Genomic DNA, 13595 nt, shown 5'->3' on the forward strand with positions numbered 1-13595 from the left:
ATATATATATATATATATATATATATATATATATATATATATATATATGCGCTGAATTGACTGGGAGATACTGGTCCCAGCAGAGGACTTTTGTGAAAAGTGTGTCACTTACTGAGATGGGTGATCTCAACAGACTGAGGCTTCAGTATGGAAACACAAGGGAGGGGATTTAGTTCCTTGGGGCCAGTTGTTCCTTCCATGGCCAAATCATCAGTAAATTTGATTTGAAGAAAAGCCAAGGAATGACCAATTATTGGATGCATCTGCATAGTGAAGATGGCGGATTTCTATTTGTAGAAAAAATTCACCGAAAAGTAACAATAAGCATAAGAAAAAAAGTTTTCTTGGCAGCCGAGGAACCCGGAAGGTTGGTGAAAATGTGAGGCTATTTGTAAGGTCTAAGAAAACTTGAAACTTTGGAGCGGAGGAGTTTGATGAAAGAGCGTGGTAGCATTTCCTTATGTTTTTCAGTGTATTTAAAGTAGTTTTGTGGATGAGCTAACACGTCAAAGAAAGCCTTGATTAACTTCTTGTCCTGTAAGGGAAGTCAATGACAACTTTAGATGTAATCACAAGACTTGTAATAGTCTATAGAATCTTTGACAAACAGATAGCTAGCCTAGAAACTAGTACTATAACTAGCAAGGTTGAGAATGGAATCAATAGTGGAATCACTAATCCAACAGATTATTTTATATGCACCAAACCATTCCAAACCAATCAGCAAGAAAAACCATGAAATGTATCCAGACCCATACTGTATGTCAGACATGTCAAACACAAGGCCCGGGGCCCGGATCCGGCCTGCAAAGTGGTTTCATGTGGCCTGCGAAGCCATGCTGGAAACAGTGAGGGAACGGCCCTCACTGCCTTGGCCCTGGCCCAGAGACCCTACTCCTGCCAGAGACCCTCAGATCTGTCCCACTCCTGCCCAGGCCCCCATAGGCACCCTTGATGCGAACGATGTAGAGCTGGCCATGCCCACCCAGTAGGCTGTACGCACTCTAGCCACGCCCACCCAGTAGGCCACGCCCACCCTGGCCATACCCACCTGGCCCCGAGGGTAACCGCAATGCTGATGCGGCCCTCAATGAAATTGAGTTTGACACCCCTGCTGTATGTTATAGTGAGATACAACACTATTAATTCATGTACGATAGTGTAGCTAGAAAAAAATTTGAAATCATTATATGATAATACCATGGCACATATTTCTTTAATAACATATTATTGGGGAGAAATATGGAAGACAATAAGCTCCATCTGCTCCTCTGTAGCACATAGGTTGTCCTTATATCTGCTAGTAATAATAAATTCAAGGGTCATAATTATGTTGATGTGGCAGTGATGGACTGGTTTCTGACATATTTTGTGAATTGCTGTGCTGCTTTGTATATTTTACAAGTTGTAGCCAGCTTAGAGAAGCACATATTGTGTTGGTTTTGTGCTAAGGTATTTTGAGTTTCTGTGAGGCCCAAAAATACAAAATTCATTTGCTCCCCTCTTTTTCAATTTTGCTCATTGTACATCTATTTTTTTTCCACATCCATGAGTGGAGAAAAGCCTACAAAATTAATAATTATTTGAATTATATATAAACTAGCTAATTTTCCTGATCTCCATGAAAGCTTTGCAAAGTCATTCTAAATGCAGATATATACTCCCCAATCCTGAGCTCTGGTAATAAATTTTAAAAACATAACTGAATGACAGGTTTTCTGAAAGAAAATATTTTCATTCTGAATGAAAAGTATTTTCAATCTGTTTGAAAAGTATGGTTCAATTTCAAACTGCGTGTAAGGAGAAAAACTGCCACATCCCCCAACTTTATGTTTTTCCACTAGTATACCATGGGGGGGGGGGGGAAAGAGTCTGCTACATATGTTAAGCATAAGTGCAATACCATTATTACAAGTGTACCTTCTGTTATATTTTAAATTAAGTAAAAACAGAGGTATTTCTATAACTTCTTCAATTCCTCAAGCTACTATTTCCCCAAAGGGAAAGGAACAATTTCTCTCAAAAAGCTGGAGCAGGAAGGAAATCATTAAAGCCCTTCATCACACAACTTGATGTGGATTTGCATTCATAACTTCTACAGTCGTATCTGAAAAAAGAGGTAGGGGAGAGACTAACTGAAAGCCGCTTTCTAAAATGTACACTCGGTGAATTGCTTTCGGGCTTTTATGTTAGCATTTTCTATTTCTCCTCACATTACAAGGAGTTCTCCAAGTTCTCTAATAAAAAACATACATCATTAGATCCGCTTTCAAATACGTTTAAAATATGAGATGCATAGAAAACAACGCACATCAGCATATGTGTGCTAAAGCAGCGGCCCCCAACCTTTTGGGCACCAGGGGTTGGTTCCACGGAGAGAGGATTTTCTGTGGATTGGAGGGGGCGCGGTTTCACATGCTACCTGCATCCCACGGATGGGGCTTTACTTGTTTGTGTGGCCCGGTTTCTGGCATGCCGCGGCCAGGAACCAGTCCACAGACCAGGGGTTGGGAACCCTTGTGCTGAAGGATACCAATGTGTCAGATCCTTATCCAGTAATATAAAAAATAGCCTTACCTTCAATATTTCCTGATGATTTTCAGATGCATAGAGTCTGCCATCTCGGACAATGTCTTCCACCAGCTGTTCATAATCCTCTGTATTATTGGGTAAAGTGGTCACAAAGATACAAGAAAAGCGGCCAGTAAATTTATTTTGAGTGCAATGTATACATACTATACATGAATCTTGAAAAGATTTTGATAATCTCCAGAGTTGCCTCAAGGAATTTGGAGGGAAGGCAGAATAAATAAATAAACCTCTAACTAGAAGTTGGTAAAATAGCAATGAGGAAAAGATATTCAGATGCCATGATACAGTATATTATAGCAATGGTTTTCCCTATGACACTTCCCTATGGAAGCACGAGTTGGACTGTGAAGAAGAATATTGTCCTTTTAAACTTTGGAGTTGCAAAGAAGTCCGGAGACCATCGCTTGCCAGGTAAACAACAGATCAATCCAGAGTTTTCATCAAGGAGAAATGACCAGGCTCAAATTACATTTTGAACACATTATTGGAAGACTTGGCCCTCTTGAGAAATCTATAATGCTGGGAAAAGTTAAAGGAAAGAATGATAAAAGACAACAAGCTGCAAAGTGCACGGAATAAATTAGAACAGAAATAGGTGCACAGTGGAAGACCTGAAGAACCGGATGGAAAGCATATCAACCTGGACAAAATCTTCCATATGCTCTGCAAGAGTTGGAACTCATTTCATGGTAAATCATTAGCATCAGAAAGAGAAAGTGATAGTAACAAATTCATCTGCAAGATCCAAAGACAAGCATTTCTGAGAGAAAGGTGAATGAAGGAAAATGGTGCAGAAGTAGATAATAGTTCTAGACATAAATCTAGAGTTACTGAGACTATAGCAAGAGATAAGAATTTTATCAGTTTAACATTTTTGATGCATATCGATCAGCAACCTAAAGTGCTTGAGAATATCCTTCTAGCATTAAATTTTTTTGCAAAAAACCTAGTCTTCTAATAGCTATTTATAAATGCGTGTTTAACTAGATATTAAGAAATAGAGGGAAGCTTGATATTGTATTGCTTGCTATATGAAGCAACTGAAGAATCTTGCCATAAAGAAATACCAAAATTTTAAAAAATTAAAAGGAAGATAACAGACCTTGGCATTGTTTATTTTTATGATTAATATCCCCTCTCCCCACCTACAGATATTAAAAGGACACTCATTCTCATTAATTACATTAATACATTGGTCAGAAGTAGTCAACTTCTTTATATACTTGAAATAATATTTTACTGCCAGAAATCTTATTTGGAGAATTGTATTTTGCCACCCATGCTTTCTAGTATCCGTGTACGTTGCATGAATACTGCAAAGGCTAAAGAATTAAATGTATAAGTTATTTGGATGTTTGTATGTGTGAAAGTTTTTCAGATGTCCATGTTTAACATCAAGGACTGGGACCAAATGACATCAGAAGAAGGATTAGGAAGCATAGGTCCACAAGGTGCCTATATACTAAAAATATCAGACTTCATAGCATAGCTTTATAACTTTCTCATGCTTACCATCATATGTGACATAAGGAATTTGGAAGCCTTTGGCGCTGTTAGCTTCACTGGTTTTAAAGTTAATCCATAATTTTCGGGACCTTGCAGTGAATGCTATAGGCCTCTCATAAGTCTGGCATGTCTCATAGGTTGTGATGGAGGGTGGAGATGCTGTAAAAGAAAACAGATCATGTTACATAGCGGGTTCTTTGATGCAGGAATGAAGACGCGAAACGGAGTACAGGGTAATTCATCGTTTATTCGTGCAATGACTGTACTGGGGAAAATGGCTGCAACCAGCCGCAATATATAGTCTAGCCCCTAGGTGGCAGCCAATAGGTTTGAATCAACCATTGCCGCCTGGAGATAGCCAATTGCAGCACAGAAGACTTGTAGTATGGGTTGCTGGAGAGCCGTTAGCTGCTCCAGCAACCCATGTGGTATTCCCTCAAAAAGCCCAGTACATAACAGATCATGTTCATACATTGTTTGGAATCACACAGCTCTTGCACTATTAAACATACAACATTTAAACATCTTCAGGGATGAAGGAAGATATGTACGCAATGAAAGGCTTTTCTTTCTTTTGCTAAAGATCCTTACATTTGAGAGATGAAAGGGAGGATATGTTTGAATTCCACTTTTTTTTTTAAAAAAAGCATATCTTACCAAGATGTGTCATCGTTAGTTGAAATTTCTAAAAGACCGTTTAGATCTGAAATAAGGGCAGACCCATTCACATGAGGACATTTTTGAGGATTGGATCTTAATACCTCAAAGTTTCAAATTTGGGTATGTATATATTTAGTACAACAGCAAGACTACCCTTCATGCAACCACAATACGGTATAGTTGCTTTGTCCTTCCCATTTTAACAGATTTTCTGGAGGAAAAAATGATGGAAGGAGGGGGATAAGAAGAATATAAATTAAAGTTCATGTGTTGATTTCCTATAGATGTAAATGAGGGACAGATACTACACAATAAAGTTCTTGTCTGAAAACTTGGAGTGCTCAGAGACTCCCACAATAATCCTCTTGAAGGATGCAGACTTTCTGAGTGATAATTAGTAAATCTTCTTATACTCATGGATTTCTCTGAAATACATTTTTAATGTCATTGTATTCCCAGTTTAACTCTATAAATATATTCCAATCCAGGGAAAAATCAGATCCTGACTATCGGTATCCGGATGGCTGTCATCACTGTAAGGCATCAGTTTCAATGTAGAAACTAAAGACCCAAACACTAAACTCTTTAGGAAGTGCTAGAAGAATCAGCTATTAGTTTGCTCATTACTCCAATGAAGATGAAGGAGGATGGTGCTACATCTACACCTTCAACAGGGATCTGCTGAAAGCTAATCCTGTAAAGGTATATTCTGTATGGTCCCAAGGAAGCGTTGGGTTACCTACAATTTTTCCGCATCACCAGGACATCCCCACATTCATCCTCAGAAGGCAGGAAGATTTCAGGCACCACAATCAAAATCTTGCGCTTTGGAGGTGGGTTGATGTTCCAAGTGCATTCCACATTTGCAGGATAGTTTCCAGGATAATTGGGAGACTCAATATAGCCAGTGTACTCCCCCAGTTCCCCACCACATTGACGGTCTGCAAGAAAACATATAAAAAATACTGGAATATCGGCTGAGAAACTGGCAATCTGCCTTGTGAGTGTAATACAATGTAAATGTGTGTGCATGTGTGTGTGTGTTGTGTGTAACATACACAAAAATAGGAAAGTCAAAAAAGCCCAGATAATTTCAGATAATCATATCTATACAAATTAATTCTCCATTTTGTTCTTCCAAAATCTATACAACTCTTGCAAGACAACACATACTTTTGCACTGTGATACAGAAGTTGAACCATCGAAGTCTGTTGTGGTATTCCCAGGACATGCAATACAATAGTTTTGACGGAAGTCTGGCTGATAGGTGCCTATAACACAACGAATGCAGCGATGGACACTGGTGTTGTAATAATGGCCTGGAGAGCACTGAACTGAAAATTAAACAAAATTTTTAAAAAACAGTTTAAATAGAATAGAAAAAACATTAATTGGTTAAGTATATTTTTAAATAAAAAGTCATTTTCAACAGCAAATACAATAAAGCAACAGAATGCCTTCTCCTTCTCTCCTTTTCTTCATTCTATAGTATTTATAACTACCTCAAAACTAAAGGACTCTGGGAAACATACAACACCATCCCAAAGAAAAAATAAAAACATAATAATTTTTTAAAATCCCATTTATATCCCGTCCTTCTCCAAAGACTCAGGGCGGCTTACAATCTAAGCACAAATTAATGTGCTTAGCAATAGCCTTCATTCTATGTATATGCCTGCTTATTAGGGCTTTCCCCCCCCCCCCAAGCGGCATTATTACAAAGTCAGCTTATTGCCCCCAACAGTCTGGGTCCTCATTTTACCTACCTTGGAAGGATGGAAGGCTGAGTCAACCTTGAGCCTGGTGGGATGCGAACCTGCACTAATTGCAGGCAGCTGCTGTTACTTAAGGAGGCATTAGCCCACTGCTCCACCAAGGCACAATGAACAATTAGTTCAAATTTAACATCAGAAAAATAAGATACCCCTGCAAATAGATGTTCATAACAAGTCAGTCAGTACAGTGATATAAAATATTTGACTTGTTTGAGGAATTACAGAAAGGTGGAGATGGCATAGGGGATAGGAGATATCCACAATGTGATGGCTCCTATAACATTTTGCTCACATACCTTAGAAATGGAGGACTTTTCAATAGTCCCTTGGTCAAAGATGGGACCAAACAGGTTGTTTTAATTCTAACAAGGATTGTCCAGTATATGCCAGTGCTGCTCCACCAAGGTCTTTAAATAAGAACCACCACTTTAAATTAAGCCAAAAAAACCTACTAGTAACCAATGCAGTTAATCCATTTTATACTAGCTTCTTTTACCAGGTCTTCTCCAAAAGTACTATGTAAAGTGCATTGCAACAGTTCAGGGCATTCTGCTCCAGATAGGAGTATAAGTGGAACACCATGGCCTTCTTGTTCAAGATTTCCACCTGCTATTTGGGCAGGATTCACAATTCCATGAAGATCAGGGGAAAAACACAACCTTGTCTAGAATAACTATCGAGTTTGCCAAGAAGTGTACTGACCATTAGCAACTCCATATTGGTAAGATTTAATTTGACTTGTTTTGCTCCACCAGAACCTCACAGCCTCCAACATCAGTTTAAGGCTTTCATGCCATCACTGGCTCAACCCAGAAAGGCAATGTATAATTTAATATCATCAGCCTACCGGTGACACCTCATGCCAAATTTATGGATGACATCTCCCTGTGGTGTCATTTACTAAACAATATGGAGACGGGCCCTGAGATTTCACATTGGAGTTTCCAAGGACTTGAACATATCTACCTTCAAGATCACTGACTGAAAGTAGACAGACAGGCAGACAGACAGTCAAATACAGCTGAATTCCAAAATGGCTTCTTCAAAAAAGTGTCCACAACCACTTCCTGAAAAGCAGGTCCAAAACCTCCTCCCTCAAGAAGCATTGATAACCTCCTGTAACCAATCACTCATGTGTTATCTAGACACACGAGGAGGGGCATGGATTCACCATGCAGAAAGGTGTAGAGATCTAAGGAGATAACCTTGGAGAAGGAATCTAGAAGCAATACCAAGTGAAAAAGAAACATGTTAAACTAAAATCTGATACTGCCACAGGCATACCTTTAGTATCACAATCCTGGAAGGAAAAAGCTCCATCATGCTTGGTGGTCAACCCTCCACCACAATGGAAACATAATGCTCGGCCAGCTTCAGGTTGATAGGAGCCACGCACGCACAATTGACAGGGTTTAAAGCCATTTACAGAATATTGTCCAGGAGGGCACTGACCTATGAGCATTCAGGAGAGAAAAAAAACATTAATTGCACTAAATGAAGTACATTCTCTCCAGATATGGCTTGCAATGTGATGAATTAGCTGTATGCAAGAGGCATTATAATACATGAAACCATAAAGAGGACTATGGAAACCATCCAGGATCCAAGAAATTACCTATGGAAATACTATGTCTCAGCGCTGGATCAGGGTAATGGCACTGTAAGGAGACAAGCCATTATCAGAGCTTTTTTATTCAAATCCTGGATGTGATTTGGACAAAATCGTTATTAAGCTGATAACAGTTATTTGGCTGCCTCAGCTTCACAAGGGCTTTTGTTGATTGCTTTGTTGTCAATGCATTCATTATTTGAAAAGAATGATGAGAAACTGAAACAGCAGAAACATAAAAGGGAAAATGCTTGACTCATACAACACATCTTGCCTCTCTGTTATTCTTCTAGGGGCATTTAGTGGCAACAATTATTTTTCTCTCCACTTTCAGAGAATCAGGACACCATGTGGAAAAGTATGAATAGCTATAGGCTCTTGTGAATTAAGTATTTCATAGCTGTACCAACTGCAGGGCAAGACACTTTGCTGGGGAGGGGGAAATGCATGATTTAACAGTTATCTTTGAGAGTACTTCTTCTGAGGTTACATCGAGATATCATGAAAGCTTGCAACACCAATATGATGAGTAATTGCAATAGCTGTTATTCTAAGCTTTTGGGACACATTTCTTAAATAACATAAAGGTTTAAGGTTGTTATTAGTGTGGAAGGAATCCTTACAATACTTTTTCTGAGCATCTTGATTATTATTAGTAGCAGTGTATGGTGGAGACCACAATGCTATTGCGGAGTAGTTGTTTGGTTGCCAATTTACCAGCTCTGTTCTAGGACATGCTCGTGCACTTCCCAAAGTGTGCCACAGGAGGATGAGTTGGCTTCGCACCAAAGACAAGTGGCTCTTCCTGCAGCAGCATCCTTGGCCCCCCCCTCCCTTCCCTGGAATCACCTCGTAAAAGGGTAACACAACTTGGAAGGTTCAAAGCTGGCAGGAATCTATCTGTACAGACCTCGAGCTTGTCTCCCCACCAAAGTGGTACCTATCTATCTACTCGCACAGAACATGCTTTAGAACGGTTAGCTGGACAGAAGCTGAGGCGAGTGACAGGAGCATACCCTGCCATAGAGTGCTAAGATATGGAATTGCTGGAGCAGAGACTATCTGCAGCATCATTAAGCCACTGAGCCACCACACCTCTTAGGATCTTGATAATGCCAATCTTTTTTGAAACACAAATAACCCTTCTTCCTGGCACTTCTGTTATACAAATTCTCCCATGTATTAGGATCTTGAACTTCAGTTCTAATCTTAGGGACTCCTGTAGCTCATGTCTGTACCTGCGCAAGCGCTTATATTTGTTGCTCCAGTAGGCCCAAAAGCATCACTCCCAGGGCAAAGGTCACAGGAGAGCTGGCCTTCTTTCTCCTGATAGGTCCCTGGAGGGCAAAGGACACACTGCTCCATCTGGCCATGGTAGTATGTTCCTGGAAGGCAGCTAACTAAGAGAAAGGCAAATGTACTAGTGATATAGGTAAAAAGACAATATTCAAGTTAACACTTCTCTATTTTGAAAGGAAGGTACTTTATCCTCCCCAGTGCCTAGTGCACCCTAATAAAGCTTAAGCTTTTAAAAGAATGAGCATAATAACTCTAGCTCTCGTAGAAAAGAAATAGCGGTTGCCATAGATGTTAAAAGCTGAAAAAAGGATATTTCAGCAGCAGTAGCACTAAAGGCTTGTAAGTAATGTGCAAGTGGCTCTTCAATTCTTTCCTTCCCTCATGCCCCACTGCCTTAGCCGTTTTCTTTTTTCTTTTTCCCTTACCACACTTGGATGCCAGCCTCTGCTGTCCTGGCCCACAACTCTCCTGTCTCTCAGGAGACAAGCTCAGCTTCCGGGCCACCTCATATTCCATTCCTGAGACACGAATGAGAAATCGCTCCTGGTTTATAGATTTCTTCAAGGCTTTGATAGCTAACTTCAGCTTCTTCTCAATCTTCTGCCGTACACAGTTCAGACTGCAGCTAGCTAAAGATAAATGAAGGAGATTAAGTCATCTTTTAGCACTGGAATGAGGAAAGTCATGTTGAAGATAATTTTGTATTCTTTCCTCATATCATTTCATTCAATAGCAATCTCATGTCAGGGAAAGGGTTACAACAAAGCAATAGGTCAAATTTTGCATTCAATAGCAATAGCAATAGTATTTAATATTATTCCTTAGTACCGTACTTATAGCCCTCTCTAAGCAGTTTACAGAGTCAGCATATTGCCCCCAACAATCTGGGTCCTCGTTTTATTGACCTTGGAAGGATGGAAGACTAAGTCAACCTTGAGCCAGTGAGAATCGAACTGCTGCAGTCAGAATTAGCCTGCAATACTGCTCAGCGGTGTTTGCTGTTGATTTAATTGTAGCAGTTTGAACTAAATAGTGGAAACAATTTACTGGCCTTTTTCTACATTTACATCCGATTATGCTCACTGGATGTCTCATAGTGGTTGTGGCTGGGCTGTCTGAAACTCAGAACCCACTCAAAATAGTCATTGTGGGGTTTGCCATTTTGTCACACTGTTCTTCTTGTTTTAAAAGTTGGAAAACATTTAAATCAAGAACATGCACAAGAGTGTTGTAAATTTGTTTAATTCAAAATTAAGGAACTTAATTTGTTATCAAACATAGTATGTTCTCCTGAAAGTCTGTAAAAGAACTTTACAATAAAAGTAATTCATAAAGCTATTGCATTCTTTTAATATTTGATTATAGCAGTTTTTCTCAATCTTGGCAGCTTGAAGATGCGAGCGCTTCTGGGAGATGAAGGCGCCAAGGTTGAAAAACCCTGAACAATAGTTTTCAGAGGCTTTGTAGATTGCTTTGGAAAGTTGTAATCAAATGGATATGCATTACCATATCTGGTGGAAATATTCATTTAATTATTCCTTTGATTTAATATTTTTTAGAAATTTACAATTATACAACAAGCTGTGATTAATTCTAGGCTAGGTATATTTTTTCTTTAATTTGGCTTGCAGTGGCTAAATGATATGAACTAATTGTATAGTTTACAAAAACAACGGAAAATTTAAGAAATATTTTTCTTAGACCAATAGATATTTAAAAATAAGCGAAATAGCATTGGCTGGAAAATGAATATAACAGCAAAGTTTTTTTTTAAATATCTTCCATCAAACATTATTTTACTCTCATTTAGTTGCAAATATCAGTTAAGTAATTCTGAATTGATTAATTCCACCCACATATATGATTTTGGACCATAACATTGAATATGAATGTTTAAAATTTTGTATTTTTCCAAATTACTAGTGTATGCATATATAAACACATAATTTCCTAAACTATGCAGTTCTTGTGTAGTTTATTTTTTTCCAGGCTGTTTTGACTTTTGAAATTTTGTTGATTACTGTTTTTGAAGAAAGAATGCATAAAATATCAACATCATAATGCAATAGGTAAAGGTAAAGATTCCCCGCACATGTGTGCTAGTTGTTTCCAACTCTAGGGGCCGGTGCTCATCTCCGTTTCAAAGCCAAAGAGCCAGCGCTTGTCCGAGGATGTCTCCATGGTCATGTGGCCGGCATGACTAGACGCCAAAGGCGCACGGAATGCTGTTACCTTCCCACCGTAGTGGTCCCTATTTTTCTACTTGCATTTTTACATGCTTTCGAACTGCTAGGTTGGCAGAAGCTGGGACGAGTAACAGGCACTCACTCTGCTATGCGGCACTCGGGATTTGACCTGCCAAACTGCCGACCTTCTGATCGACAGGCTCAGCGTCCCAACCCACTGAGCCACCGCGTCCCTATCATAATGCAATACTGTAATATTAATATTAATATTTTGTTTAGTATTATTATTGTATTATTGACTATTATTGTATTATTGTATTATTGACTATTGTTTTTGTATACAAAAAAATTTATATTTTGTATATTGCTTAGCATTGCCTTGACTGAAGCAGTTTAGATACACACATACACACAAACACACACACAAACACACATTTTCCATGTTCTTTTATCAACATGATTAGCGATAGTGACTGCAAATAATTTTAGATTTGCTAAGAAGAGATTGTTTTCTTCTTCAAAAATGAACTAATATTAATAATATAATAAAGTTCATTCTTGGTCATGAAATGCCACTCATCACAAGGGTTATAGTCTATGCTGAATTGTGATAAGATTCCTGCTTCTGGTCTGTCCCTGTTCACAACATATTCCTGCCCTTAAAAAAAAAAGAAAATAGTGATAAAGATGCACTATTATTGGATGATGATGATGATGATGATGATGATAAGTGAATTTTCAACTCCCACACCCCATTTCCCAGTCTTTTCTGTCACTTACTCTACCTGTGATCTCTTCAGGTTTGATTTCAGCTTCAAACTCCAGGGTGATGCGAGTCACCTCTTTGTTGGGAGAGTTGCGAACCCGACGTCCTTTGCCTTTCTTTGATGAATCACACTTTAGGTTCACAAAAGACACTTGGCAATCTGAGCAAGGGGCTGATCCACCTAGTAGAACCAATGTCAGTATTCTTTAAGGAACATGTAATATTTTCAAAACCTTGACAGGCATATTCCTCTATAAACACTAAGTCCTTCCCCGATGAAAGGACTAAAGAGAGATATGAAGGCATTCTAGATAATGGACCCCAGAGCTCTAGCAAACATCTCTCAGTATTTGGCTGTGGTGAAGGAAATCCTCAAGAACTTTCTACTTAAATCATGCATTTGGAATTATATTCAGCAAGACCCTTTCCAAGAGAAATCTAGATTTCTCAAGCCCCAATCTCAATCTCACTCTCATTCTCCTTTTGCTTTTTAATTAGTGCTTTATGTAGTTAACTATAACACAGAAGGCATAGTCTCCTGGTCATAAAGCCCATAATGGGACAATGTTTTACAAAACTGTAGCCATAAATGCATATTGCTTTGTCAGAATTCAAATAGTTTTGTCTGAATTAGAAATAAGTAGAGTACTGCTACTTTTTTTAATCACTTCTTTTTGTTCCTCTCACAAATGGAAACAAATACTGTGATAGCCAATTCTAACAAGTTAAAAGTATAGAATAAGCCACAAGTGGAAAACTTCAGTTTAGACATAATAAACAGACAATAAATAAATAGCAAGAGCTCCTTCTATGGTTTATTTTCTTATAAGGGCTGGAGGATCCATGTATTAATGTATTGCTTTCCTGATTAACTAAGAATTTTGGCTTAGAGGGGCAAGAAAACATCATCTATCTGAAAAACTGGTTCTTGGTTTCACAAAATGTAAGGTTGGAAATAATTCCCATTGAAGATTCTGCCAAGACATACAGAGGAGAGAGTACCTCACCTAGTCCACCATTCCTGCCAGTATCATCCTGCTTGCCTTTCATGTGTGGATGGAGGTAGCACTTAGCATCTTTAATTTTAAAAGAAGCCTTTTGTTTGATTGGAGCAGCAGCAGCCTCTAAAAGAAAAGGCAGATGCTAAGTTTGTGGAGTCAAATGTATTACAGAGGAGCTCTGAGAGCTCAAGACTCCAAGC

At 38.7% G+C, this 13595-nt stretch overlaps 1 protein-coding gene across 1 annotated transcript in view; it reads right to left on the reverse strand.

The window, feature by feature from the left end:
- Positions 1-284: 284 nt before the first annotated feature.
- SCUBE3 (signal peptide, CUB domain and EGF like domain containing 3) overlaps positions 285-13595 on the reverse strand; it is a gene marked incomplete at its 5' end in the record, with an annotated part of 126295 nt that continues 112984 nt past the window's right edge. Inside the window, 10 exons of the mRNA XM_083358292.1 lie at positions 285-535; positions 2578-2657; positions 4105-4257; positions 5502-5699; positions 5932-6093; positions 7819-7986; positions 9382-9543; positions 9868-10071; positions 12414-12575; positions 13402-13518. Coding sequence (XP_083214418.1) covers positions 386-535; positions 2578-2657; positions 4105-4257; positions 5502-5699; positions 5932-6093; positions 7819-7986; positions 9382-9543; positions 9868-10071; positions 12414-12575; positions 13402-13518 — 1556 coding nt within the window. The 3' untranslated portion in view covers positions 285-385. The remainder of the gene's footprint in view (positions 536-2577; positions 2658-4104; positions 4258-5501; positions 5700-5931; positions 6094-7818; positions 7987-9381; positions 9544-9867; positions 10072-12413; positions 12576-13401; positions 13519-13595) is intronic.

This window comes from Vipera ursinii, assembly GCF_947247035.1.
Source record: "Vipera ursinii genome assembly, chromosome: 3".
NCBI lineage: Eukaryota > Metazoa > Chordata > Lepidosauria > Squamata > Viperidae > Vipera > Vipera ursinii.